Source organism: Pyrgilauda ruficollis, unplaced genomic scaffold (genome assembly GCF_017590135.1).
Source record: "Pyrgilauda ruficollis isolate IOZ18807 unplaced genomic scaffold, ASM1759013v1 scaffold4, whole genome shotgun sequence".
Lineage (NCBI taxonomy): Eukaryota > Metazoa > Chordata > Aves > Passeriformes > Passeridae > Pyrgilauda > Pyrgilauda ruficollis.
The window spans coordinates 1,487,528-1,514,061 of record NW_024525489.1 but is presented as its reverse complement, the minus strand read 5'-3'; the positions used below and the strand labels follow the sequence as shown (position 1 = coordinate 1,514,061).

The 26,534-nt window shown below is 39.3% G+C and overlaps 1 protein-coding gene across 10 annotated transcripts in view; it reads right to left on the bottom strand.

The window, feature by feature from the left end:
• ESRRG (estrogen related receptor gamma) overlaps positions 1-26,534 on the bottom strand; it is a 371,095-nt gene that overhangs the window by 210,176 nt on the left and 134,385 nt on the right. For 6 of the 10 annotated variants that reach the window (XM_041476970.1, XM_041476967.1, XM_041476973.1 and 3 more), the window contains one exon: positions 14,781-14,934. The exons of 1 other annotated variant lie outside the window; for it this stretch is intronic. In XM_041476970.1, coding sequence (XP_041332904.1) covers positions 14,781-14,815 — 35 coding nt within the window. In that variant the 5' untranslated portion in view covers positions 14,816-14,934. The remainder of the gene's footprint in view (positions 1-14,780; positions 14,935-26,534) is intronic. 3 more of the 10 variants (XM_041476974.1, XM_041476965.1, XM_041476978.1) reach the window with 1 other exon arrangement.

Here is a 26,534-nt window from a genome sequence, read left to right as displayed (position 1 = left end):
TTCTGCACAAAAATAAATCAGGGTATGAACCTACAACCTCCTGCCAGGTTTTTTCTTTTCTTCTTTTTATTGGGTGTCTTTCTATAGCTTAACATAATGAGTCACTTACTGCACTTTAAGTCAATTTTTAAATTGATTTAATGAGTCATCAAGTCATTTACTGTCTCTTAAGTCAATTTTTAAATAAATACAACTTCTGTTAAATTGATGGTAAGTTCTGTAAACAGAGGTTTGAAAACAATCGGCCTCAGTTAACAGCATGGGCTTCCCTGCTATGCTTGCACAGGCAAGTACAAATTTAATAAAACAAATTAATGATAAAGGTGAAATATTACACAATGATACATGCAGATAAAAGCAAACAGGAAGGAAGCAAGCCTGTAAGGACACACACACCAACAGGCATTTGTCTGTCTGTACTTGTGAACATTTCACATGCACTGGCTTCCTTCCTACTGGGAGCACACAGCTCTTGCCTAGCATTCAACGCAGTAAACCACTGAATGCATGTAACACTACACATGACCTGTCCCCACACATCTCCTGAATTGCTCACATGTTTAAATTAGACTTAAACCACAAACTGTTGGACCACAGCCTGAAGGATGAAGACATTTTGCCAGTATGCCTCTCCACCCTGAAATATCCACAGGAGTTTGGGATACCCCACTAATTAAGATGGGCACAACTGGCACTATCTCCTTGGTATCTCCTAAATAATCCCAGTGTATGTGAGAGCCTTTTCTGATGTGTCTGAGATCCATCAAACCCCTTTTTAAAACCTCCTGATATCACCTGGACCATACCTGCAGCAGAAACCTCACTGGGTAATTCCCTGGCAATTTTAATTTCAAAGGTCTGGAATTTTGTCTTCTGAATAGTCTGCTGAGACCTCTACAGCACATATACAACAACCTCAAATCGTGACAGCATGCGGATAGAAGTTCAGCTCTTCTGGGCGGTAGATGCTACAGAAAGGATAAGAAGTTAGTTTTAATATCCACCTGTTCAGTCTGTTGCAGGAAAAGAAGTTGTTGCTGGTTCCTAGCAAACAGAATGTGAGACTAGATATGCCACTGGCTGAGGGAAACCATGCAGCTACTCACGGTCACTGGCTTCTGTAGCTGTCCTTGCACTGTGGAAGGAACAAGGGTGCAGCTTTACACACAAAAGTTTGGAAGGTATATTTGGGAATAGGAGTTTGCATTAGGAATCTCTGGCCTGGTGAGATTAGAGATGACTGCACCTCCAGATGAGAGAGGGATGAAGAGATATTTATCAAAACTTGAAACTGAGGGGAAACTTGAGCAATGGCAACCATGTGCACCATGGAATCCATGCAATGTGTTTTTGGGTTCACAGTACAGAGAACCCAGATCTGCAGGAAGCAAAGAGTATGATACCAATCTGCTTTTTGTCACCAGCAATAATACACTTGAGGAAAAGAAGTGCCTTTGAAAAGATGTAAAGGAAGACCATTAGTGCAGTATGTGAATAATTTTAATGGTTTAACAAGGATTAAACTACATCCATTAAATTAATGTATTTTGAGAAAGTTAATGAAAAATAACATATCTATCTGTCCAAAACATAATACATATATCTTTAATGTCATCTCTGCTTTAGGAGGATTGAATCCAGATAGGAACTGTGGCTAAAAAGGTACCTGATAATGCTCCTGGAATAAGAGGTGAGCATTAGCTCTCATTAATTCATGTTCTTAGTGTTATTTGGCTCCATGGGCCGCCCTGATGTGATCTAACAGGATGTGGCATGCCAGAATGCATCACAACATGTTTGGAATTGTAAAAGCACACAGACCCTCAACAACTAAACTTCCCTGCAGCCCCTGGTATGGAGTTCAGTATTCCTGATCAGGCACTGTCTCAGCTTTATTATCAACATGCTATACCTCCCACTGCTGGTTCAATCAGTATTTTCTCTCATCTGTTTTCTAAACCAGCCAAAGGAGGTCAATGTACCCTAATTTAAAAACAAAAAGCACAGAACGATGCTTAAAGCTTTAACTAACTGGGATTTTTTATTCTCTTCCCCTCCATGTATTTTTATCACCCAAATCTAGCATTGCTGAGAGAAGAGCAAGGCAATTAGGAGACACACACAGTTATTTTAGCAAATCACTTAAAAAAAAAAAAATTTGGACTTGAAAGAAGCCTGAAACATTAGAGCAAAAGCAAGCATGAAGGAAGGAGCTGTGGCACCGTACGCCCCATCTAACAAGGTATTGAGCACCAAAGCCCAGGGGACTCTTGGTACTCTCGCTGTGAAGATTAGACAAGAGCACTCGCGCAGGACACAGCAGGAATATGAAGGGACGTGAAGTGAGCAATCCCAGCAGACAGCCTGTTGAAATGTCAGTCAGGCACTCTGCCTCTACCACCTTTCACAGAGCTAAACATCTCTTTATGTCAGAACAAATTGGGCAATCCTCAAATCTTTTTTTCCTCTCCCCTGACTTCAATGCGGCGCCGAGTGCTGGGAAGGAGCGCGGGAGGTAGTGCGTACAGACAGTTCACTTCAGTTCACATGAAAGCGCCCTGACACGCTACAAGGCTGAATACTGATATTGGCAACTCTTACAATCTTATCAGAGAGGCAGGAGCAGCAGCAGCCGCGGTGCTGCAGACCTTCCCCCTTTCCAATTACGCCAGGTGGCTGTTCCTTTTCCAAGCATCCTGCGACGTCCTTTGAAAGCAAACTCCTGGGCTTGATCAAAGGCCACGAAAGCAAACACGGCATTTCTGTATTTATGAGCATATTTACTTCTGTCATCTTTTTCTAGTTTTCACTCCCACCTTCCCTCACTAGTCCATTAAGGAAATTTAATTTTAACTAACATCTAACACAGTGTTCAAACGCAGACTGGTGAGTAACCACAGTCTTATTTTAAATCATTTGCTTTCACTTACAAAATTCTGTACAGGGTATTTGGCTGGGGTTTTTGACTAAAAATCATACACGGAAGTTATTTTTGCAGGAGAACAACCTCCCATTAGAGAGTTCTTAGTATGATTGTATGAAGATACATGAATTAATGTGATTGATTTGTTTTTAATTTGATCCAACACATGAAAACATTACTTCAAAAATAAGCAGCCAATGTACATTCTTTAAAAAAAAGCATATGAAACCAGAAAATTTAACCCAGCCAAGACATGAAGAACTCTGTGAAACTGCCTCCAAGAACAGCAAGATTAACTTGCTAACTCCACACTTACGCTATAAAGATGCTGAAAGTATTATGCAGTACCTATCTGAGCAAACCCCAAACAACAGACCAACAGACACACCCCAAATGCCACAGAAATCCACCCCCCTCCCCCCCAACAAATAAACCCATGGTTTTCAAAAAATGAAAGTGAGTATTCAATAAGAAAATATAAATAATTGGCCACTGCCGTGCCTACTCTTTAAATGAGAGATTTATTGTAAGCATGATCATTTGTGCAGAATGATCAATTTCTAAGACTTAATTCTGGCTATCTTCTAAAAGCAGCCTAGCATTTCTAATATTAATTGATTATAGTTAAAGATCAGATGCATTTCACTACAATTTTAAGTTTCTGTTTATGATATTCAGGGAGGTAAATGCCTGTGTGTATGGAAGAGACATTACCAGACCATTTATTGCCCATTACTACCAAGAAAAGAACCCCATGCTGGAACAAACAGTGCAGCATTTTTGGCATTTGTTAAAGGAAGAAAGCTTCATAAGAAGAAAGAAATACCACTGATTTTTACAGGTGTTTAATAAAGATAAGCTGAAAAAGGGGTTCCTATTTTAAGCTTGGTGATAGCTAAAAATGCATTCAAATATGTTCAAAAGCAATCTGAAGTCTCCTAAACATGGGTGTTTAAAAGTGTTCAAGAAAACAGTAAAAATGCAAATATTTGTCACTTTATTGTAGGATATGGGACAAAAATGCTCATAAATTCAAAGAACCCTGCTGAGGCAAACTGCATTTCATTTAAATATGACATTATTTGGGAGTCATTAAAACAAAAATAATGTTTATTGGTTGCATTGTAAAGGTTACTGTGAGAAAACAGCCAAAGTTTGCCTGAACTCAAATGAGTGCTGAAAAGGACTGTGAGCATAACACCCTTAATTTCAATTGTTGTAGCTGTGCCACGGGAAATAAAAGAACTAAATGTAATTGATTACTCACTATTATAGAAATACTACAATAAAACTAATGAGGATGTATCAGTATTTTCAAGACTCTTGGTCCAATAGTCTAATGTACTTCATACACATTACAATGAGAAAAATTAAAAAGAAAAAATAAAAAGGGTGCCAATAGTGACTGCTGACTTTTCACTCAGAAATGTGTTAAATCCCAATAAGAAAATATACAGTGCCTTATGATTGCTAAAATACATATAACAGCTGTCATTCCCTCTGTTCAAAGATCTTTCCTGATTTTTTCATTAACAAACCTATGTAATGAGACACTTAGGCTATACAGGAGTAGGCTAATATGTTGGGTTTAATATTAAGAGCCTAAATCTCATTATTAAAAGCATCCAACCTTGTTGAAGCGAGATGGCTTCTAGCTGTAGCCACGAAGAGCCTTCTGCAACCCAAGTTAAAAACCTTCTGTTTACATGGACTTGCACAAGCCTGTTTATACTCCTAAAAAACATTGTGAAATAATGCTAAAGGACCCCCCCAAAACCTATGGCAACCCTAGAGTTGCCATTTTGAACGTCAAACCTTTCCCTGCAGTCATTCTGAACCATTAATTGCTGGTTATCTGTACATGGAAATCAAGATCTAGATGCATGCAGATCCCTTGATTACACAGACATTCAGTCAGTGGCTTTACTACTGTGAGTAGTCTTTGGTGAAGCAATCAAATTAAGCATCCCATTAAATATCTGATGTAGGTAAATCAGGTCTTAAAATTTGATCCATCTTGCATCGCCATCTCGTAGACTTGATTGTATTTGTGAAAATCAAACATGCACTTTCCTTAGTCCTGCCTTAATTCTGCCAATGTATTTAAACACATCACATATAGCACTTTTATGTAGTTTAAATTCAGCTATGAAGACCCATTATGGTTCCGAGTTAAAATAATTCTGCACTGCACCCCTCTAAAGAGTGTCTTGCTTGGACTGCCCATGAAATGGTCTTACTTCCAACCCATTTTTTGTGTTTTTTCCAATATGTCCTGAGCCACACAGTCTGAGGGACAGGGAAAAGGGCAGGGATGTTACACTGCCTCTCAGTGCTGCTCAAACGCTGAAGTTAAGCAGATGCATATTTACAATGCAGCAGCCTATACCTAACAAAGCTTCCTGAAGCTATTAAAAGTGGACATACAATAACTGTAAGCAGAATTTGGCTCATTGTCTCCACAGATTTGTGCTAATATACCAGTGTCTCAAGACATCACTTCATTTTCATAACAAGGAGGAGATTTAATTTATGCGGATTTCTATAAAAAGCAATTTGGAAACTTCTCAACAATGATATTGCTTCCCATAAATGCCAAATTGGTAAAAACATCATAAGAGGAAAACACAGAACACTGACAATATCATTTTTTCCAACTTAAGTACCAGCATTATTCAAAGGCATTATGCTGCTAATATCCAAATAATTCATTCATTTTAAGGATCAAAAGCATAATATTATTTTGTTAAATTAAGCTCTTGCTTTCCAAATCCCTCTTTTCCACTTAAACTGAGGGAATAAAGGCAACTGAAAACACATCTGTGTGCAAGGCTTTTCAGTTTTCAGGGGTTGTTCTGTTCTGGTTGGGGTGTGCACTTCCCTTTTTGCTGATTACCAAAACCCAAAAGTAACTCAAATAACATTGTAAACCCCTGCTTTGGATGATGAAATGAGCCTCAAGTATCATAATCTCATTCCCACCTTCTACTACTTGCAGGAAGGAGGAGGTTGGTGAGGGAAGCCATCATTCACCTCTAACTTATTGGTACTGCTGTAATACAGTCTCTCCAGCTAAAAAGGAATTGTAACAACTGAAAGTGACTGTTAAAAATTATATCAAAGATCACCATTTCTGACTGTGGTAGCTTGGGGTGGGGGGCAGAGGGTAGATATCCTGGTTTTAAGCATAACCTATGAACTGAAGAACATCAGGACTTTGTGGTCATTTAACACTCCCTATAAATGAAGACTTGATAACCATTATTGATCTCAGTTTTCCTGAAAGAAGATCCCTGGGCTCAGCAGTGAGCAGTTTTGCTTCTCTTAGTTCATAAATACAAGAATAGGGCTATTGCTCAAATGCCACCCTAACTGCCAAAAATGAAATAAAAGTAAATTTCAGTGCAGTGTGGAAACCAATACAGGTGTATTTCCACAGGGTTTTTCTAGATAGCCCAAGGTTAATATAATCTCAAATTTTCTTACGGGAAATACGGAATTGCCACACCTGACCCCGGTATCATTTAAAAGTATTTTCTTTGTGAAAGCCTACTGAAACCATAGAAGTATATAAGTTACTATTCTTATTTATTTATTGATCTTCCTTGTGCTACCATGGAACTGGAATACCTCTGCACATTAGTGAATTCAGCCTAACAACACGTAACATGGGACTATGGGCATTTCTGCTGCCCAGGCAAGAAGCTGAGCCAGGGAATAGGAAGTGTTGGGTTGTTGTACCTGCAACAAACTGTGTTACCAGAAACATTTGGGAATGCCCATTGCCTCTCCTGTCTTACGTTTTGTCATTCAAGGCTTTTCCCCATTTTCCTTCTCCTAGCTACTTCTGCTATAGGCTCATCAAATCAAAAGCTGATTTCTAAAACTTTCTGTGGAGCTGCCAGAAGCACCTCCATCACTGAAAATATATTATCACAGGATTTAAAGAGAGAAAATTAATCCTCTCCCTCTTTCCACTTTCCTTTCCCCAAAATGAGAAAAACCATCTCTCCATCTCCAGACTCCCAGGTCAGATTAAACCCAGATGTCAAAGGAGGGACCTAGAAAGAGGTGCACATCCCTTCCAATGAGGATTTAAGGAGAAGCTGCATGAGTAGATGAACTGTTGAACTCAGTCCTCTGTCTTAAAAATACATTTCAATGGGATTGCTAATGCATGATATAAGTACCCAAAAGATGCAACAGAATTATGAAATATGAATTAAGGACGTATTGCCATCTCCAGCAAAATAATAAAAGTACAGAGATTAAGAGGCAAGCATATATTTTTGAATTGCAGAATAGGTTTATAGGTCTTCTAATAACAACTTTCACTCAAACCTTACATAAATAGGCTTATATGATACAAATATTATGTGGGCTATGTGGAAACTACAAGGTCCCTAATCATGTTTAGGGATTACTTGACAGAACAGAGACATTTCATTCCTATTGGACCTAGGGATTACAGCAAAGAAACATCTAATATTCAATTTTTTAATTTCATGCATTTTTTATTTACTTTTAATGATGCTGTATATATTCATCATCCTGAAATATTAAAACAGTATGAAAAAAGTAATAAATTGGTGGAAAATTTAGGGAATGGGAATGCAACAGCACGCAAATCATACACTATCAAGTGCTTGATACACATTTAAAATTACTGTCTAGTACAGCAAAGCCAAATTCCTGGCAGATTTCTGAAGCACAAAGTCACAATAAGAAGATCAGCAGAACAGACTGAAATAATAGAATATTCATCCCCCTAATCCATATGCAATTCTTTAGGGCTTTTTTTTAACAATGCATATGAGGTCTGACTGTATTCAGGATTTAAATAAGTTGTCTCTCTCTCTCTCACAGACACACACACTCTGTATATTTATTTTAAAAAAGTATATACAGTTATCATTTCTGCTCTACTGCACCCACATTGACAAGGTTAGCACATCTCCTCACACCTCAGATGAAACAATAGCATTTTAAAAAACAAAAGTGTTAAAAGAAATACATTTATTCATACCATTGAAACCTCCTGCAACAGCTGTGTTGAAAGGAAGAAGTCCAGTTGCCTGGAAAAGGGATTTTTTTTTTGTTTAGCATTTTTAACTCTTTCCTACATGACTCTGAAAAATTACTGGTTAATTTAAAGCAATATTACATGTAGTTCCTGGCAATAAAATGTTGAAATCAGTATTAATTCTTTGAGATCATGCCTTTCCCTCCAGACAGAGGTAATTTCAGATCTGGCATTATATAAAGAGACTCAGAGACAAGTAAATCATCACTCAAAAGACAGATGCTGATGATAAGGGTGGTCCATGCACAAAACGTGCTTGAGGACAGGAGAGGTGGAAGTGGAGTATAAAACTTCCATTGCCATGCTTGGGATTACCAAATTACTTTCAACCAGTGCAAAGGCACAACTGAGCCATAGATGTTCCTCCAAACAGGAGAGTATGAAGAAATTCATCCCCTGTCATACAGAAATGCAAATTCTGATCCTTAGACCAAGCAGGTTTTGCATAGGTTTAACTCCCTGATTAGGCTGCGAAATATCACCACCCAACATTCATTGTATAAGTGATATAAAATGAAGATATAAAATGAACGTACCCAAATATAAGACATTTGCACCAGTAATGTATGTGTGGACTTGCTAAATAAAGGTGCTCACATGTGATAATTATGATGGCCACATGCAGAAAGCAGCTTTCACAACCACCAGGACAGCTCTTGTCACAACTCTGTTAGTGAGGCGAAGGAGGACAGGTGATGGTACATGAAAAGCCATCTGGTAAGTGAGAAAGAGCAGCCACATCCTGTCGAAACCTGAATACCCAAACGTAGCCACAGGCTATTTGTAGTAACGGGTCTCATGAGAAATGGCCTGGGGTGTAGATTGCCGAGCATTTTCCAGGACTTTGGGTTCCTACCTGGTGTGGGCCATGCTGGCCCAACCCTCTTGAAATCATGCTCTTGTGTTATTAGCCAGACTGTGATATCAGTTGACATTGCTATTCACATTGAAAGGTTACTTTTAATTCAACACAGGCTAAACAAGCAACGTAAAAGCATATTTAATGAAAGATTTTCTTTTTGCTTTGGAATCTGCTTACCTGCCCTTACTATGACACCTAGCTACATTGACACATACTCCAAACTTACTGGTGCTTATTGTTTACAGGTATCTAATTATTACTGATATACTAGGGGGCAAAAAACCCCTAAGCATACTGAAATCAGCAGAAGTGAACCCACAACAGGGCTAGAATACACCCATCCTGTGTGTATGTTTTGCAGGCAAGTAAGCAAAAGAAGAACTGCTCTTAGAAATTATTTGATCTGTACTAATGAGAAAAGTGTGAAGCTGTACAAGGAAATAAAAGACAAATGAACATAAAACTTCTGCTAGAAAATATGACCAAGATCTATGTTAGCAAACAGGATCTAATCGTGCACAGTGAAGTTAGGAGAGTAAGCCTGATAGACGTCCTGCAGAGCTGCACTGGACCGAATCTGAAAAGCACAGGTGGCAGCAGCTTCGATGCAAATGTGCCACATTTTTGTGAGACAGGGCAATTAAGTACAAAGTACCTTCTCATTTTGGGGGGAGAGTAAAAAAGGCCACAGAAGGAAGCTGGGATTTATTGAAGAGGAATACAGATCACCCCGTGAAAATTAGGGTATGCCTGAAATACATCAGTGCTACTCTCCCTTTTGCCATCCTTTATTTTACAGGACATTACAGAGCTTACATGAGTTTCTATTTTAGTGAAGACAACAGTTTGTGTGACAAGGAAGGCTAGAAAAGAGCAGCACAGCTTTTGCCCAAATTCTATACTTTGTTCCAAAGCAGAGAGCTATTAAACATTTTCTGCAAGTGTTTGTAAATACAGTAAACACTTTTTAATGTGCACAAAGAATATTTTGTTTCCTTGTACAGATTCAGAGAAGTCGATCAGCCACATTTTTTAGAAAGCCTCTAAGCGAGCAATGCAAGACATATATTTGGAATATGAAAGTTTAATCCTACTCATTAAAACATGACAAACTTATAATTAATTGAGAATGGAGTCAATAATGAGAACATCCTTCAGTGTAATGATGTTGGTACTATCAGCTTGTAATATGGGAATATGCTGTAGAAAGTGAAACATAATATGGAAAAATTATAAGTCAGTTTAAAAAAAGAACAGCCTGAAAGTTTTGCCTTTAGTAAATCTTGAGATGCCTTAAGAATCTTTAAAACACAAATTTTAAATCCTCAAAAGTTACATTTTTCCAGTCTTCAAATGAGATAATACATGATGTTGTTTTCCTGTGATGAGGAATAATTCAAGGTCTTACATTGTCTGATTAATCTCTCAACCAATATTTAGAAAAGGTTTCTCTTTGAGCTAATGAAACTTGACAAAAGCAATCTTCAAACTATGCCACATTCACTGATTTGTAAGATATCTCAAACTTATGTTTTATTAAATGCAGTTTAAATTAGTAACTCTAAATTCACCTGCCTATGACACCACCTTAATCTCGCCAACAGTACGTAATGTAGGCAAAAAGACTGCACATGAAGATTAAAATGATTAGGACAAGCTGGTTGTTGCTTTTTTTTTAAAGGATGCAGTTTTAGTTTTAAGATAGCATTCTCCATCACTCACACTACACTGCATTTTGGGGGATGGTTGCTGATGGCATTCAGTTTACTTTTTCTGGAGATAACTGCCCTGATCTTACTGCATAAGGTCTCCCCAGTGATCCCTCCAAATAATGCTCATTTCTTTATCCATGGAAAGAGGCTAAATTTTAATATACAATCTTGTGACATGCTTTGGCTTTCAGTATCAAACACTGTCATTAGCTTAAAGGACATCACTCCAGAAAAGCAAAGTTTTGAGGAGAACAACTAGTAAGGAAGCACTACAGCACTGCCAGGTAGGGATCACTGTGGGGAAGCACATAAACACCATCCCAGCATTCACCTTCACCAAGAGTGTTGGCAGTTTCCTTTCTTTCTGTGAGTGGCCACACGTGTGCAAACAGGATTTTCCCATGCTTTGAGAATGTGTTTAAATTTGTCTGCCTCAAATTTAAACACAGAGCACTAAAAGAGATTCCTGAGTTAGCACAGCTAAGCAGGAGTGGGGAAAAACTGTGGGAGAGATGTAAGTATTAATTCCCTACTGCAAATGTTCCAAGAGGAAATCAGGCCGCCAGCTCATTCTTCCTCTCAAGTCACACTTAAGTTCTGGATAAATAAGTTTCTGAGCTACTGACTGCCCTCTATTTCCTCCTCACAGTTGTGTGCATCCAAGAAACTGCATTTCTGGCAATGTCTATGATAAAATAACACAAAGCTCCATTAACAAAGCCTCACATGTTTTAGAAGTTGCTAGTGCAAATGTTTTTGGGACTCAAGGAGGGATATTCAAATATTAGGTAACATACTCTGACTGGGAAGACTATCAATAGAGTTTCTCAATTTGTTTATATAAATGGGCCAACACTTTTAAAAGCACTTCAGAGCACTTAACTAAAGCAAGCAAGCACTTGAACTTTAAATATCTAGCAAGAGAAGTCATTGACAAGTATTACTTAGTAAATTGTAATACCTATGCAACCTTTCATTCATACAATCTCTTCATGAAGAGAAGCACCAGGCTCCCATCTCAATTCCAGCTCTGCTCTAAGATGCAGAATGAGTGGGGTGAGGAACAGCCTAGTCTCCTTTTAGTGCTTTTTGTTAAAGCCAACAGCTTTGGTTCTTCCTATACAGGGATCCTGGGTCCATAATAGTCTTCATAAAACAGCTTCCTGATTTTGAAAATTTATTATCTCTTGTTTGGCCCTCCAAGTAGGATTACTTCATCTTATAAACTTCATTTCCCCTGATATCTATGGTAGCTAAGCCTTGATTTGGGAATATAACATTTACCAAACACCATCCTACTAATTCCCAAAAGGTCTGGGAATAACTTTCTATGCTCAGGACTAGGGTGCCTCTGGTAAGTGGTCTCATCATGGTGCCAGTGTCACATGCATTTTTTATATCTTCATATTTATAACACAGATCTTCCTAGCTTCTGCATGATACACAAACACAGTGGTCATTTCCTAACCAAATCAGTGTGATCTGATTCACATACACTTCTCTGCTGACAAACCAGCACCCAAAAGAGTAAGACAAAAGATTTTTCTGGAGTTTGGATGGTTTGGGGTTTTTTTTTTAAACTGATGTCTAGCTCAAGTACTAAGCTGGCCCCTATAAACAAGAAGGCGGTGTTTAAAACAAGCATTTCTGATCCGTAGCAGGTAAATATCATTCCCCAAATTCCTGCAACATATCTTCATTTTTATTCTTCTCTGAATGTGTTTTGCCCACAGTCTGCATAATGTGGCAGGACAGAGGTGGCAGAAAAACCCTTTATTTTAACCTGGTCTTCACCATCTTAGAAAAAGGAAATAAAGTGTTTTTAAGCTATATTCTGGAGCTCAATGGCCACACTGGGATTTTAGTTTGCTAGTTTTAGAGGACATGCAGCATGTTCTGGAACTGGCTGCTTGGGATTTGTACTGATTAGTCTGGTTATGAATATTATCGAAACAGTATTTTGGTAGGAAAAAAACCCACAGTTGATACAGCTGAAAATATGAACAACTCAGTGCTAAAGCCTCAGACTATGCAGAGTTCCTAAAAGAAACAGCTTTGAAAACTCTTTGAAATACCATGCAAGCCATAATTGGGTTTTAATGCATAAAACGGCTCAGTAATTTAAATGTTTGGAAAAGAAAACAGTCTTTGCTAGAATTTATGAAGTGATAAGTCTATTTCTTAGAATGATTAACTATGCAACCTGATTTTGAACACGAGCATCTCCTAGCATATGCTCTCCACAGCTGACACTGTGAGAGCATACAGTTTTACCAAATTAATATTCCAGGACCCAATTCTGATATTAGAACCCCATTCCTCATCTCCCTGCCTTGAGTAAGAGCCTTGGTTTCTACAGAAGCAGTTTTACTTCCTATTCTTAAACAAGTGAAATCAGGATTAAGCTCTGCTCCTCATGCATTTTGTTCTACTGAGTGACAAATCAGATTTTTATGTACAGGATGCACATCATGACACTTCCACTAGAAACCAAAAAAAAAAAAAAAAAAAAAAAAAAATCCAAAAAATAACCCCAAACTCAGAAAACTAATGACTTTCAAGGATAATACAATACTCATTCCTAACTGACCTAATAATTTAGAAAGTCCTTAAAGAGCCCATGGCTTTGGTAGAAATGAATCAAATGGTGAGGTGAAATTAAAGAATAGAAGAATAAACTTAGACAAGATGACCTGAGATAGAAAAAGAGACAAAAGCAGTGAAAAGAAACAGACCCAGGAACAGCACTATTCACTCTAATAATAGATTCATCAACAGAATATCTGTATGCACTAACACCTAATTTGAGCATCCTGAATCCTGATCCTGATTTCCTGAGATGGCAACTACAACATTAAAAAAAACCAAAAAACTTAAATTGCTCATTACTAGAAATAGATTGATTTGCATGAGAAAAATAGAGAGTTAAGATTCCCATTTCATTTACGAATATTACGATCCTAAAATAAAGTCTGAAAGTAAGTCCTAACTCCCAGGCTAACACTTCCCTCCTGTTGGTGACAGCATCATTGCCCCTGGGACCTGGGAAATGCCATATATGGTGGCCATAGGGAACTGAATGTTTGTGTGAGCCCTGAAAACCTGAACAAGGGCTCAGGAGATGAGTGTGAGAACTTGCAATTCTGATATTCAAAGACAAACAGAGAAATCCAAGTGGTAAACACCATCAACAGCAAAAGCCAGACTTTACTTATGCCCACCGGAGCAAAAGCCGTGGACATGCTCAACTTTTCTATTTCTCTGTAGCTTTTCTACCTTCAGTAAAACTTGCTGGTGCACATGGCTACTTTATTTTTAAGTATATAAATGCAAAATTGGCTAAAGACACATGAGTTTACCCTGCTGCAGAAGCCAATTGCCAGAGTAATCCAACGTGGTGCATGCTGGACACGTGATGATGGCTGATATGCTGCAGTCAGCATATTACAAATTAATGATTTTGGGTTTTAAATTGCTCACCAAAGACTAACTTTAGTTATGTTTGGGTTGGGTTTTTTGGGGGGATGGGGGCGAGAGAGGGGAGTGGATGGTATTAAATTTAATAGAAACAAATCACCAAGGTATTATAAAAACAGCAGTTAATTTACCTGCTGCACTAGAGAATAGTTTGGGAATATAAATTTTAGCTTTCCCATACCTACAGCTCTAAGCTAAACATTAGGTTGTCTGAATTGTCTTCATCCCCTGAACACTACATGTGAGAACTTAATTTTGTGTTCTAGCACTTTAAGTAGAGTTGCTTATATAGTTAAGTGCCACCTTAATGTTCCTCAAAACTATTTTGAAATACAAGACAACCCTTCATTTTGAAAGTAAGAGTCTGTCAACTTCTAGGAGCTTCAGCCACTAACCCTTCTCTCATCCATAAGTTTCTAACACGTTCCCCTTTTAAACTCACTGAACACCTACAGCAGCAAAACCATATTTTTTAACATCACTAAAACGCTGTCTCTGATGACCACGGGACTCTACAAAGTTCAAGAGCAGGAGCAAAATTTGAAAGGTTGGTTTAAAGATTAAGCCTGAGCCCTTGCTGCACCTGAAGGGACACACTTCAGGAGGCAAACCCCCCCCCCCCCCGCTGCTGGCTGCGGTCTCCCACCCCCCAGCAGGTGCGGCGTGCTCGTTCCACCAGACAAATCGCAGAGGAGAGGGAGCGAACCCCCTTCATGGACTCACCATCCTTTTCTAGTCACATTCACTACGCATTGCATTAGAAAATCGTAACGGTGTTAAAATATTTTGGCAGGATTTGTTATGGCCAGATCACTCACTTCCTTTGGGACACACAAAGCCTCCTCTGGCAATGAAACAGCCCAAATGTCAGCAAATCCTATAGAACAGAAAAGGGTCTGTCAATGTAAAGCCTAAATGAATCTCCAGTTAAGCAAAACAAAACAAAACTGTATAACATAAAAATGCACATACAAAAAAAAGAAACAGCCTAGAAATATGCACTTTTTATTAAGGTTTCTTTCCCCAACCCCCCCCCCCCCCCCCCCCCCCACCTTCCAGAAACTTTTGAACAGCATTACAATGAATTCATCAGAAGGTGCTATTAGAACACAAGCTTCCTCCAAGTGTTACCAATTCATGGACAGATTAGAGGGCACATTAATAACATAGTTAATATGAAGTGTTTAGAGCCTTTACGTTGGTGACAAATACGACTCAGCCAAATTTCCTGACCATTGAGGCCACGGAGGAACAATTTGGTAGATTTCATCAACAGTTCTAATTATGTTCCTGTCAAGTCGAGAACAAAGTAATCCATAACTGGGGGGCTGCTCGGAGACAGTGCCACGTGACAGTAATTTATGCCCAGGGCCCTCGCTGTAGTTAGTGTGCACAATGCTTGACTAACAAGTGGGTTCAAAAAAAGGAATTTATTAGGGAAAACACAGCCCTCCAGCTCCGAGCAGCTCATCAGGTGCAGGCTTAGCAGGAGTTATGAGGCAAAGTCTTGTTTATAAAAGCATCTAAAAACCAGACTGGCCTCAGCAGGTTTCAAACCATAGGATTTTAACCCAAGGCTTCTGCTGGAGCTAGGTAAGCCCACTGCCAGGGCCAGGATGCAACCCAGTCCCCTTTAAAATCATCTCAGTCCTTGGGACAGTGGCAGTACCACCTCAGATGCCAATGGTACCAATGCCCTTTTTCAGTCCTATAAATAACACACTAATGAAAGATGCAAGGGCATTATTAGTAACAGTAAACTAAAATGTCACAATACACAAATGTATTTCTTACCACAGCCCAACTGGGAAACAGGCTGAGAAAGGGAAAGGGAGGGGAGGAAGGTAAATGGGGGAGAAGCTGTCATGTCATTTTGAGTCATTTTCCACTGTGATCTATATTGGGATACAGCTTCTATCCTTTCAAACAGGATCATTTTATACATGACACTCTTGCTGCATTTCACAAAAAGGCAAGAATGTCTCCCTAGCACCCAAAGTGCAAAGCCTGGCAGCGGTCATTCAGGATCAGTTACTTGCATATGCAGTGAGATGCTAGAGAAAGTAAAATGATGCATTCCAAACATATTTAAGAACATTGTCTGTAAACAGAGGGTAAAATAACATTAGTGAAAAATTAGATCCATGTGAGAAACAAAAAGCACTTAATAGGTTTTAAAGCAAAGTTTTCTGAAGGCTCTGTGTGGCCCCAGAAAGACTGACTTCACTCACATTTCCCACTGCTAGAATGGGTACAAGTATGCAGATTCGTACCCACATGACCTATCTTGCCAATGGATTTTAGACTATAAAAATGCTATTGGCTTCACCAAACTATTGGTCTTAGTTACATTTTAAATTACTAGTTGACCACTGGCACAGAGGAAATGCAGACTGCAGAAGTACATCTAAACCCTCAGCTTCTCCTTTCACAATCTACTAAAGTTTCTTATCCAGATTTGCTTGAACTTGTAAATTCTCTGGTATCAAGTCTAGGGACTATCCCAGCACCTACTGAGTGCGACAGGATAGTCTCATATGACTGAAGTGTCACAGATTTATGATTACTTGCTCCAAGGATGAAAAAAAGAATATTTTTAAAGCAGTGGTGGCTTTGCAAAGAGGAAAGGGAAGAACGCAATCCCATTCTGCAGTTATGTGAAAAGAGACCTTTCTGCAAGTCAGGGAGACAGTAATTCAGAAGCCAAGCAATGCCTGGCCGTTCTAATTCCCAGACTCGTGATTCAGTCACAAGACATGCTTCCTTTCCTGGTGAAATGTCATGCTGCTGCATGCTTCTGTTACAGAACACATCCTAACCAAGTGTAGCAAAAGCATGATGATCCCATTAAGTATCTAACATCTAATACCTTGTGAAAACTAATTTAGTGCTTTATCAAATCTCTAGTTTGTATGTAGAGCATAAACTGGCTACATCTGCTAATAGGGCAGATTGACCCGTCCCATATATTATCAAACCACAAAGTCTTCTGGAGGACATAGCCTTAGCTACTTATTATCCCTTGCATTAACTCTCTCACTAGCTACTCAGCCAATATATTTTCCTGTAATACATCTGTCATGATTTTACAAGGAAATCAGCAATTCTGAACAGTGTAGCAGTTAGATAACAGGACTAAACCCATCATGGTCACCTGGCTTTCCAATCTACTGCTAATTGGCAAGGACAGAAGCCCTTAGAGCTGGGCTTGCACAACAGCACACCACTGCTGGGCCCCAGAGATTTGGCCTCTTAGTTAGATTTATATTTTTAGAGCTTGAGTCATTTATGTGATTTCTTCATGATTTATTACATGCAAGAGAAATAAAGTTGGATGCCAACACCTTCAAATTTACAAGATTTTTTTTCCTTTTGGCAGAAAAAGGTTTTATTTTGCAAGAGAACATTTGGCATAGTAATCAGGAAAAAAGTGCTAGAATATTAGTAACAATAATGTTGGCAACATTAGATGCAATGAGAACATCTTTCTTGGCTTGGATGCTATGCAATTATATTCCCACGTGTTTATTTAGGGTCTTACTTGTGGCACTGTAGAATGAATTATATATCTGAAGCCATGTTTCTAACTGTCTGGGAACTTGCATATGTGGCTAATAGAGGGTCGGGATGGTTGTTTTGTTTTAAACTAACAATTGCTACTATTTTCTGATAGATAGTGTTTGTCTTTGGACTTGGAAACCCTGAGCCATTATACATGGGTCTCTTACTGACCTTTCTGACCATTTAACTATCTGTCATCACTGGAATCCAGGAGTTAGTGGTGGGATATGAAAAATAAACTACAATAGCAAAATACTCCCTCTTCAAACAAAAATCCACTCAATAGAAATAAAAGATTCTTTCACATTGCATATGTGATTGTATGTAGTTCTGAAATAAAATAATATCCATCACACAACCCTAGTTGTTCACATTTAATCTGACATTTATTTTCTCTTTTTATGGCTTCTCAAGCACTCTCATCTTCTTTTCCCTTCTAACTTCTGTGCCCTCATGTCTTATAACACGAATGTAAACAAGTAAAAGGCATTCAGGGGAGCATGTGGAGGTATTATTAGGCGGTTTGTATAGTTTCTTGGTGATCCCTGATCCCATTGTTGATGGATCATTTTTAATCCAGAGAATATTAAAAACTGCTTACAGCCCAGCTGTGGTTTAGTATCACCAACAAAGGCAGGCCAGTACAGTAGTTTTTCTACAGAGTAAAACTTCTAACAAGTAAACTTTCAGCCAGGGGAAATAAATTAGAAAACAACAACAACAAAAAGGCAGGCAGTGAGTTAAAACACCACAATTCTATGTTACTGAATTGAACTACAAGTCTTTGGAGCTTCATCCCTCCCCCTTTCCCCTCCCTCTATATTTTTCTTCTTCTGTTTTTACGTTGAAATCACAGGAACTACGCAGCCTAGCAAGGCTGTAATCACTCAGCAGGAATCTGGAACAAGCACAATGCAACCACCAGCCAGGCAGCAGCAAACTGAAGGAAATCTCTCTCTCCCTCCCCCCCCAGGTTTCTTAAAAGGGGCTCGGCGTGAATGAATCTTCCCAGTAGCCACCAACAATTTCTTATTCCTTCCAAGCAATCATCAATTTCAGCATCAAGTGGTTTAGTGGCTCTACAACTGGTAGTGGCAGCGGAGTAAGCCCAGCATGCAAACGTTTTGGCTAATTTAAAACCCTTGTGCTGCCGAATCAAACATGCCAAGACAACAGTAAAACGAGAGACTATTATCCCAAATGAGAGTTGGCGGATGGCTGGAATTGGCTTGAGTGGCAGAGACAAAAGAGGTGGAAGGAGCAGGGACAACCAGACATGATAATAGCGGATACAGCTTGCACTTTCTCCCCCACCTCCAGTCCATTCACACATATCTCACCTGGAGGTAAAAAGGCAATATTTCCAAGTTTCATGGCCAGGAAGAACAAATACACTTAAGAAGACTCAAAATAAATTAATACCTGGTAAAGCATCTGCCCCATGTATATGGGAAAATGTAACTTAAGAGACATCACCCTTTCAATAGGAACCTTAACATCCCAAAGACAAAACCTGTCATTTCCTACCTGAATTCATGTCCTGCTGCCATGAAAGTTCATTCCCATGAGTTGAGAAGCAACTGAGATAGGACAGAATAACTTCAAAATGGGATTAATCTGTGGCGTGGCTACTCATGAACCAGCTCATGAAGAGCCCAGATCTCAAAGAGCTGCTGGGGAGGAAATGTGGAGGGCAGAAGAATTAATTTTGTAAGGCAATTGGGAGACCACAAGCATTCTCATGATGTTGGGAGCCATGAACCCTGGTGATGGCTTGCAGCTCACAGAATGATGACCTGTGGGATCACTGGAGAGCAAGCAAGTTGTCTTTTGCAAGATTAACAATTTAAAAGTGCTGAAATTAATTTTGTTTAATAGCTGTGGGTGCAGACTCCTTACAAAGTAGGTTGCAAGGTCAGCAAGCCTCCTAAAGCCTTTTAAAATGCAGCTTTTTATAGGGACAGTAGATTTAGGGTGGCTTAGGGCTTAAAGATCTAAAAAGCAAAAGAAGGGTAAGAGGTCATTTCCTACCACTTCCAAATCTTGGGTGAAGACATGGTCTCTGTTTTGCTTCCCACTATGACACACAATTGTTGGTATATTCAAAACTACTTGAGGCAGTATGCATTTCTTAGTGTACGCAAAGTGAAAAAAAGACAAAATCAACCATGAGAACCAGATCAACCAGCACACAGCAGGCTCATCAGACTCATACTGGAATATGCCCACCTGTGTTGCAAAAAAAGCAGTGGGAGATGATAAACTAAATGTGGGAGATGAAAAAAAATAAATCTAGGAGACAGACTGGGAGGGGAAAGACAAGGACAGGGGGAGTGCTCACACCGTTGCCATCATTCAGAAATAGTTCACCTGAGATTCACATCTGCCTCCTTATATGAGATCATTACACTCTAAATTACTGTACTGTACAGAGTGTTTCAAGGAACAGCTGGGCTCAACACTAAAACCAAAACCAACCATTTAAAAGGGATGTGCTCAGCTTCACACCCTAGTACATGTGAGCTATTGCTCTCAACACAGCAGAATCTGCTGATTACTGCTCTCTTCTAGGATGCTTTTCTCCTACATTTTTGCCAACAGCATCCAACTAACTGCACAGGTAAAGTTCGTAGTGTGTGCCAGTCTGGGAAATAGAAACAGGGAATGAATTTTGCACCACTGTGTAAGATGGTCTGAATTTGCTGAAATTAAGCAACACTGCCTTGAAAAAGACTTGCATTGCATGCAGGTGGACCTGTGTGAAAGGTGGACTCTGAATTTAAAGAGCAGCCCAACCTCAAAAAAGCACACATCCCAATGCAAAGAAACATTCCATATGTATAGAAACTCAATTGGTCTCGCAAACGTATTCAGGGAACCAAGAACCCCAGAGGAGGACACAGTCACAAAAGGTACAGTACATGGGTTTGTTTCATCCTGCCCCCTTCTTTTAAATCTTTTTCCCCACAACAGGAAGGAAACACGGGGCTAAGTTTTCAAAGAAAAACCAAAACCAGTAACACTCCAAGCATCAGGCATGCCAGCTGTTCCTAGATAGCCCACCCTGGGGACAGCTAAGTGTCACCCAACAGAGAAATCTGTGTCACCCAGGTACACAGGCAAGCAGAAACCCTCTGGCCTTTGAAGTGTGTTTTCCTGCAGAAACTTGTTACTGTGATCCTGCAGACAGAGGGGCCCCTTCCCTGGCAGTGAGGTAACTGATGGTCATTAGGGAGGACAGAATTAATTCTGCTGTGAGCCTGGTGCTGACAGTGGCCAGAGCAAACACACCAGCCATTTTTCTCAGCCTCTTCCACAGGGAGTTGGAACAAAGAAAGGAGCTCTAGGGAAATACTGAAGGCATTACAAGAAAATAATTTTAGATGCTTATGAATACTGCCACCAAATACTGTATGCTTTCAGGCTGACATATGCTAGTGTATGTGGTGTTTGTTTAGTTTTTTTCATCTCAGTTAATTCATATCATCAAACAGCACCCCAAGACAAGTCTGGTTCACAGTTCAGCAAGGAACTGCTTAAAAGGCAAGCATGATACAGGTCCTTAGGGCACCTCATCCATCCTGCACTTGGATGGCATTCTCCACCAAGGGACCCCATTAGGAAGGAAGGGCAAACTGAAATCCTAACCCAAAGCAGCCTGAAACAGCACCAGCATACTTGTGTAGCAGCGATGGATGAGCCTCCATTTGTCTTCAAAGCATGGGAAGCCAATGTATCTGCTTCAGAGCAAACTCAACTTTACTTTCCAACCTTGTAGTGTACTTAAAGCTAAAATGTATATGATCTTTCTATCTGTGGATAAGGCAGCAAAGAAGTGTCACTCAAGACTCCAATTAAACAGATGGGAAGCGATGCACTTCCAGTGCAACTCCATGCAGCAAAACACCCTGAGATGCACTGTTTAAAATCAATTGCCCAGGAAGGCATTGCCACGAGCTACAGTTTCCTTTCCCTTCCACACAATGGAATAAACCAGAAGCATCTTATGGTAGTATAAACTTGCTGGAAAATGCAGTTGCTGTAGGAATGCTATCAATACCCGAAGTATCACAGGTCCTACTCTCCCTGCAGAAGGTTTGGCCCTTCCAAGCAGGAAGAAACAATGTTTGTTCTGTGGCCAAAGTAATTATAGACTTGTGTATATTGTTTTATATTTCTCTTCTCATAAAAGAGCTTTGTATTGGTGTTGAACAAGCCGAGTTATGAGACTGGAAGTCTCCAACATAAACACAGGTCTGGCAAAAGTAGAAAGAGCTTCACTCACTTCAGGAAAGATGATTCTATGTATGCCAAGACTGAACATGGCCAAATATTCAATACTGCCCATTAAAATATTTAAGCTTAAACAGTGTAATTCCCTCATGGATAATATATTAAAGTATATAACTTCAAACTTCTCTTCACATGTTAGTGTAGCAATGATATAACATTGCAGGAGGAACACACATTCTTCTTCCAATGGGGCAGTTCTAAAGGAGAACACAGATTCAAACACTGTAACATGAAATATGCTTGATAGAATATTTTTAAAAGCTGGCCACCTGCTTATAGGAATCTCTATCCAGGGCTCTTATTTACAGTTCAGGGGTATCTGTTGTTCCAGGTGAGATCCTCCTGTACCAGGAACAATGCACCAAGTGCAATGAGAGAAGACCACCATGACCAACACACACTACAGTTCAAAGGGACCAGCCAGAGAGCTGCTGGGAGCACATGTATTTCTTGTGCTCCAGCCAGGAGCTTAAACCTAAAGGTGACCCTGTCCTGTGTAGCACCATATCACCTCTAGCGCCAATTAGGCTGACCAGAACTGGATCTATCTGCCTACCTATTCAGTTCATATCAGGAAAAAAGGAGAGAGAAAAAAAAAAAAAAGGAAAGGGGAAAAAGCAAGCAAGGTCAGGCACTTACGTATGAGCCACATATCTTGTAGGAGTAACAGCAACAGGGACCCAAATCCTGAAAGCAGCACCAGAAACTGCCTCCTCCTGCTCAATTCGCAATTAATATTAACAACCCATCTCATTCCAAATGACAGTTCTCTTCCTGTCTGTGTTTAAAATCAAAAATATCTCCCACCAAAAGGCTTTCCACATATCTGTATTTACTGTCTCCGAAGCCAGCAAGAAGGCTAATCTAGGTATTCTGCCAATTTACAAAACCTAAGTAGTGTGGCTGGAGAGATGCGTTCTCTGCCATGCTAAGGAAACTCACAGGGTGTCATCCTACGTGACTGCAAAACCCATACGGATGAGATGTCTAACAAGACTGTTCCAAACGTCACATTTAAACTCTGCCTCAAAATTTTTACCTTTTGTTCCCTATATGGCAGACTTTGAACTGGTCCTGGCCAGCAGGACAGTGGAGGAAATTCAAGAGGCACACTTCCATCTGCTTCTCCTTGGGATCAAACATTTCTCACAAAACAAATAAGTTGCCTCAAAAGCTTGTTTTTTGACTGAACCTGTAAAGTTCTAAAGATTTAATAAAAAGTTTCCACAGCCTAGAAGATGACAATGAAACATGAAGTCAAACCACCTCCTCACCACTGCTATGCCTCAGCACTATGTGCCCACAGTATGGCACTAAATTTGAAGGCCTTGCAAAAGAAGTGGGACAGGGGAGAGCTGGAAAAAACAAGACTGAGATCTTGACAGAAAACAAAAGAATGGAGACCTAAGTCAGACAGCTTTGGCTGCAAATGGTCTCCATGAGCTTCTGCCTCTGTGTGACACAGATAAAAAGAGCTTGCTCTTTCTCTGAGACACCAAAAATGTCAGATTCCACCCATGATTTTTAACACACACATATATATATATCTATACATATAATTATGTAGGCAATGAATACTAATTTTACTGAAATCATTGCCATACCCAAGATTATTAAGCATTATTAAGATTATTAAACATTAAGCCATGGTCAAGACACCTGATGTTATTCTCATCACCTCAACATCTTCACTTCTAACAATCACAAACCCAAGACATACCATACACATAATGATTTTCCCAAAGCTATGGTAAGACTCCAATTAATCTGACACCTGTTGCAATCCTCAGAAAAATGGAAAATTTACTATTTTCATGGGGGAAAAAAAAAAAAAAAGCAACCTTGCAGTCCCCTTTGAACTTCTGTCTATACCACTGGGATAAACGCACTCAATATCAGGAAAAGAAGCACTAGGAGAGCTTTTATTATGTACTACATGAAAAAAAAGAAAGGGGGAAAAAAAGTGTTATGAAATGTCCTGTTGCTATTCTGCTTATATTTTTCTTTTTACATAAAGCCTCCTTTTATTAGAAAAAATGTCCCATTATTTTCAACAGGATTTTAGGTTTAGTCTATGTAGAGGATTTTCAGACCAGTCTTTATTGCAGCAGTTAAGCACATTAAGAATATTGAGGCAATTAATCAAAGCACTCTGATTCAAAAAATAAAAAAGTTAAAAAAAAAAAATCAAGAAAACCTGAAGCTCAAGGAAAAAAAACAGGAGAGTAAACACTGAATTTTTTTTTTTTTTTGCCTCTTTTCCCTCAGGCATGTAGAGCAGTCATGAGGGAACAGTCCAAAGATGCTGAGGAAACACATTACTAATAAAGCATGGCCAGGTTACCATTTTGAGGGAAGGTGGTGTTGTTTTGGTTTGGGGCTTTTTGGGTTTTGGGTTTTTTTCTACTTTTCCCTTTCATATAGGGATGAAGCACACACAGAATTTTGGGACCTGACTGTGTTATGGAGCAGGAATGATGTGCCTTCAGCCCTGCTCCACAAACCATTCCATCAGCAGAAGTCTCCAGCAGGTCGGAGACGGACTAACTTTTCCAAGGTATTAAATTAAAAGATGTTGAATTAAGTTAAACGCCCCACATTGAACTGACATTTCCCTTTTTTAATGCAAGCTAAGATTGATGAAAAATACCACTTATCTACATTAAGGGTCAAAATATCCAGCAAAAGAAGCCTCTGGTTCAGCGCGTCAGAGCAAAGTCAGTCTTACATAATCCGGGGACCAGAACGCGGATCACATTCTGATGATCCAATTAATGGTGGGATACTTTGCAATCAGGCAGGAAGCAAGGCCCCTAACAGATTGTGGGGCTGTAACATCAATTTCTTAAGTGCATTTAAAGGATTACAAATGTTAGTCCTGGCTTGAGATTGAAACACCTATTGAGGTGCTCTGAACCACATTACAGTAATTGGGTACCTGAATTAATGCCATTTCTTCTGATGGGCGAGTTGAATACATCGGAATTAGAGATTTCTTTTGCTGTGTTTCCCTTTCAGCCTTTTTCTTCTTATTCTCAGAGCATAAATCTGAGGCAGAATACATCTTTTTTTTTTATCTAGATAGTTTTAATTACAGCCCTGAGGCACCCAAATACTGTCCTAATTTCACCTTCTGGATTGTTTGGGTGCACTTTTTTAAAAATATTTTATTTTGCTTATTATTTACCATGCTATGACATTAAGATGGGATTTTTTTTTTTTTTTCTTGAAGCTTCAGGGGTAAGGGGAAATAGGCTGCTGAGACACAGAGAAAGAAAAGTCTGTCTTTTCCTTCCTATATCCCTCTTCCACTATGTAAACCTTTTTATGCATGCACCAGATACCATTTGCAGTTTTGCACCTCTAGAGAGCTAGAACTAGGGCTGCCTCAATTAGTCTTCTATTCCTTCTGAGGTCAGTTCAAGTAAAGGTCTCCATCATATCAAACTGGCAGGAATGCTAACTACTGGGGTATTTCAGACCATAAAGGGTTCAGCTAAAGAGCTTAAAAACCATACAGCTGCTTTCAAGAGTATTCAGAGAATATACAGCATAAAGCTGTATTTGTGTGCCAGAGACTAAATTCAGTTGGTGTTTTAAAATCTGAAATAGGTTATGGCACAGGTTTGTTTGTATGGCTTTTCAGCCAGGCAGTGTCTCTGTTAGACCACAGTACAGAGCATATAGGACACACGCATTTTCCTCTTGGATCATCTGAGTTTTGATAATTAGAATTTAAACGGGGAACTCCATCCATTTTTGTCCTCAGCAGCTGTGGCACTGACATTTCAGCGACCTCGGCGGTGATTTCTCACTTGCAGCTAACTGGAATGTACACAACCATGATATAATGCCCACGCTGTGAAAAAAGAGGTGAGAAACAGAGCATGGTATTCCAAATACTCCAGTCTGCTCTGCAAAATACATTTCATTTATCTGGTTACAGCACATCAGGCTCAGATATTGGTTTAATTTTTTTTTTGAGGTCTTATTAGTGATTAGTTGTAAATCTAGATACACATGCATACTTTAATTCTCATGTATTATATATCCTTTCTGAGGTATGCCAACTTTTTGTTTTATACTCAAGATTCTGTAAAGAAACTGTAATGATGCAGTGATTCTGCTTTAATTTTGGTTTTGCTTAAGATAACTGTAAACAGCAAAGATACAAGAGCTATTTATCTTCACTGCTGGTTAAGAGGAAATTGTAGCATACACCTTAGGGGAGCTAAGGAAGCACAATGATTTAACAAGCATATGAAGGAAAGAGACAGCTTCTAATTCAATAACAGAAGTTTCCAATGCTCAAGAAAAAGCAGTTTGCATGGTTTAGTCAGATAGTCTTCCGCAGTTAACTACTTTATTTTTAAATCTATTTCCCACCACGTAAGAACCGTAAGATTTAGGAGGGGTCACTGGGGACCTTTCAGCTGTGCACCTTCTTTCTCTTAAATGGTTTTGAATGTTCCTTAATTTCCCATCTCCATTAATACAGGATATTCCTAGAGTTTAGAAATAACCACTCTGAAACACAATAAAACCTATAAACTGTCTCCACATAAGACACGATTAATCAGAGGACAGACATGGTTTCATTGTAAGGGCCACACGTTGAAGCAG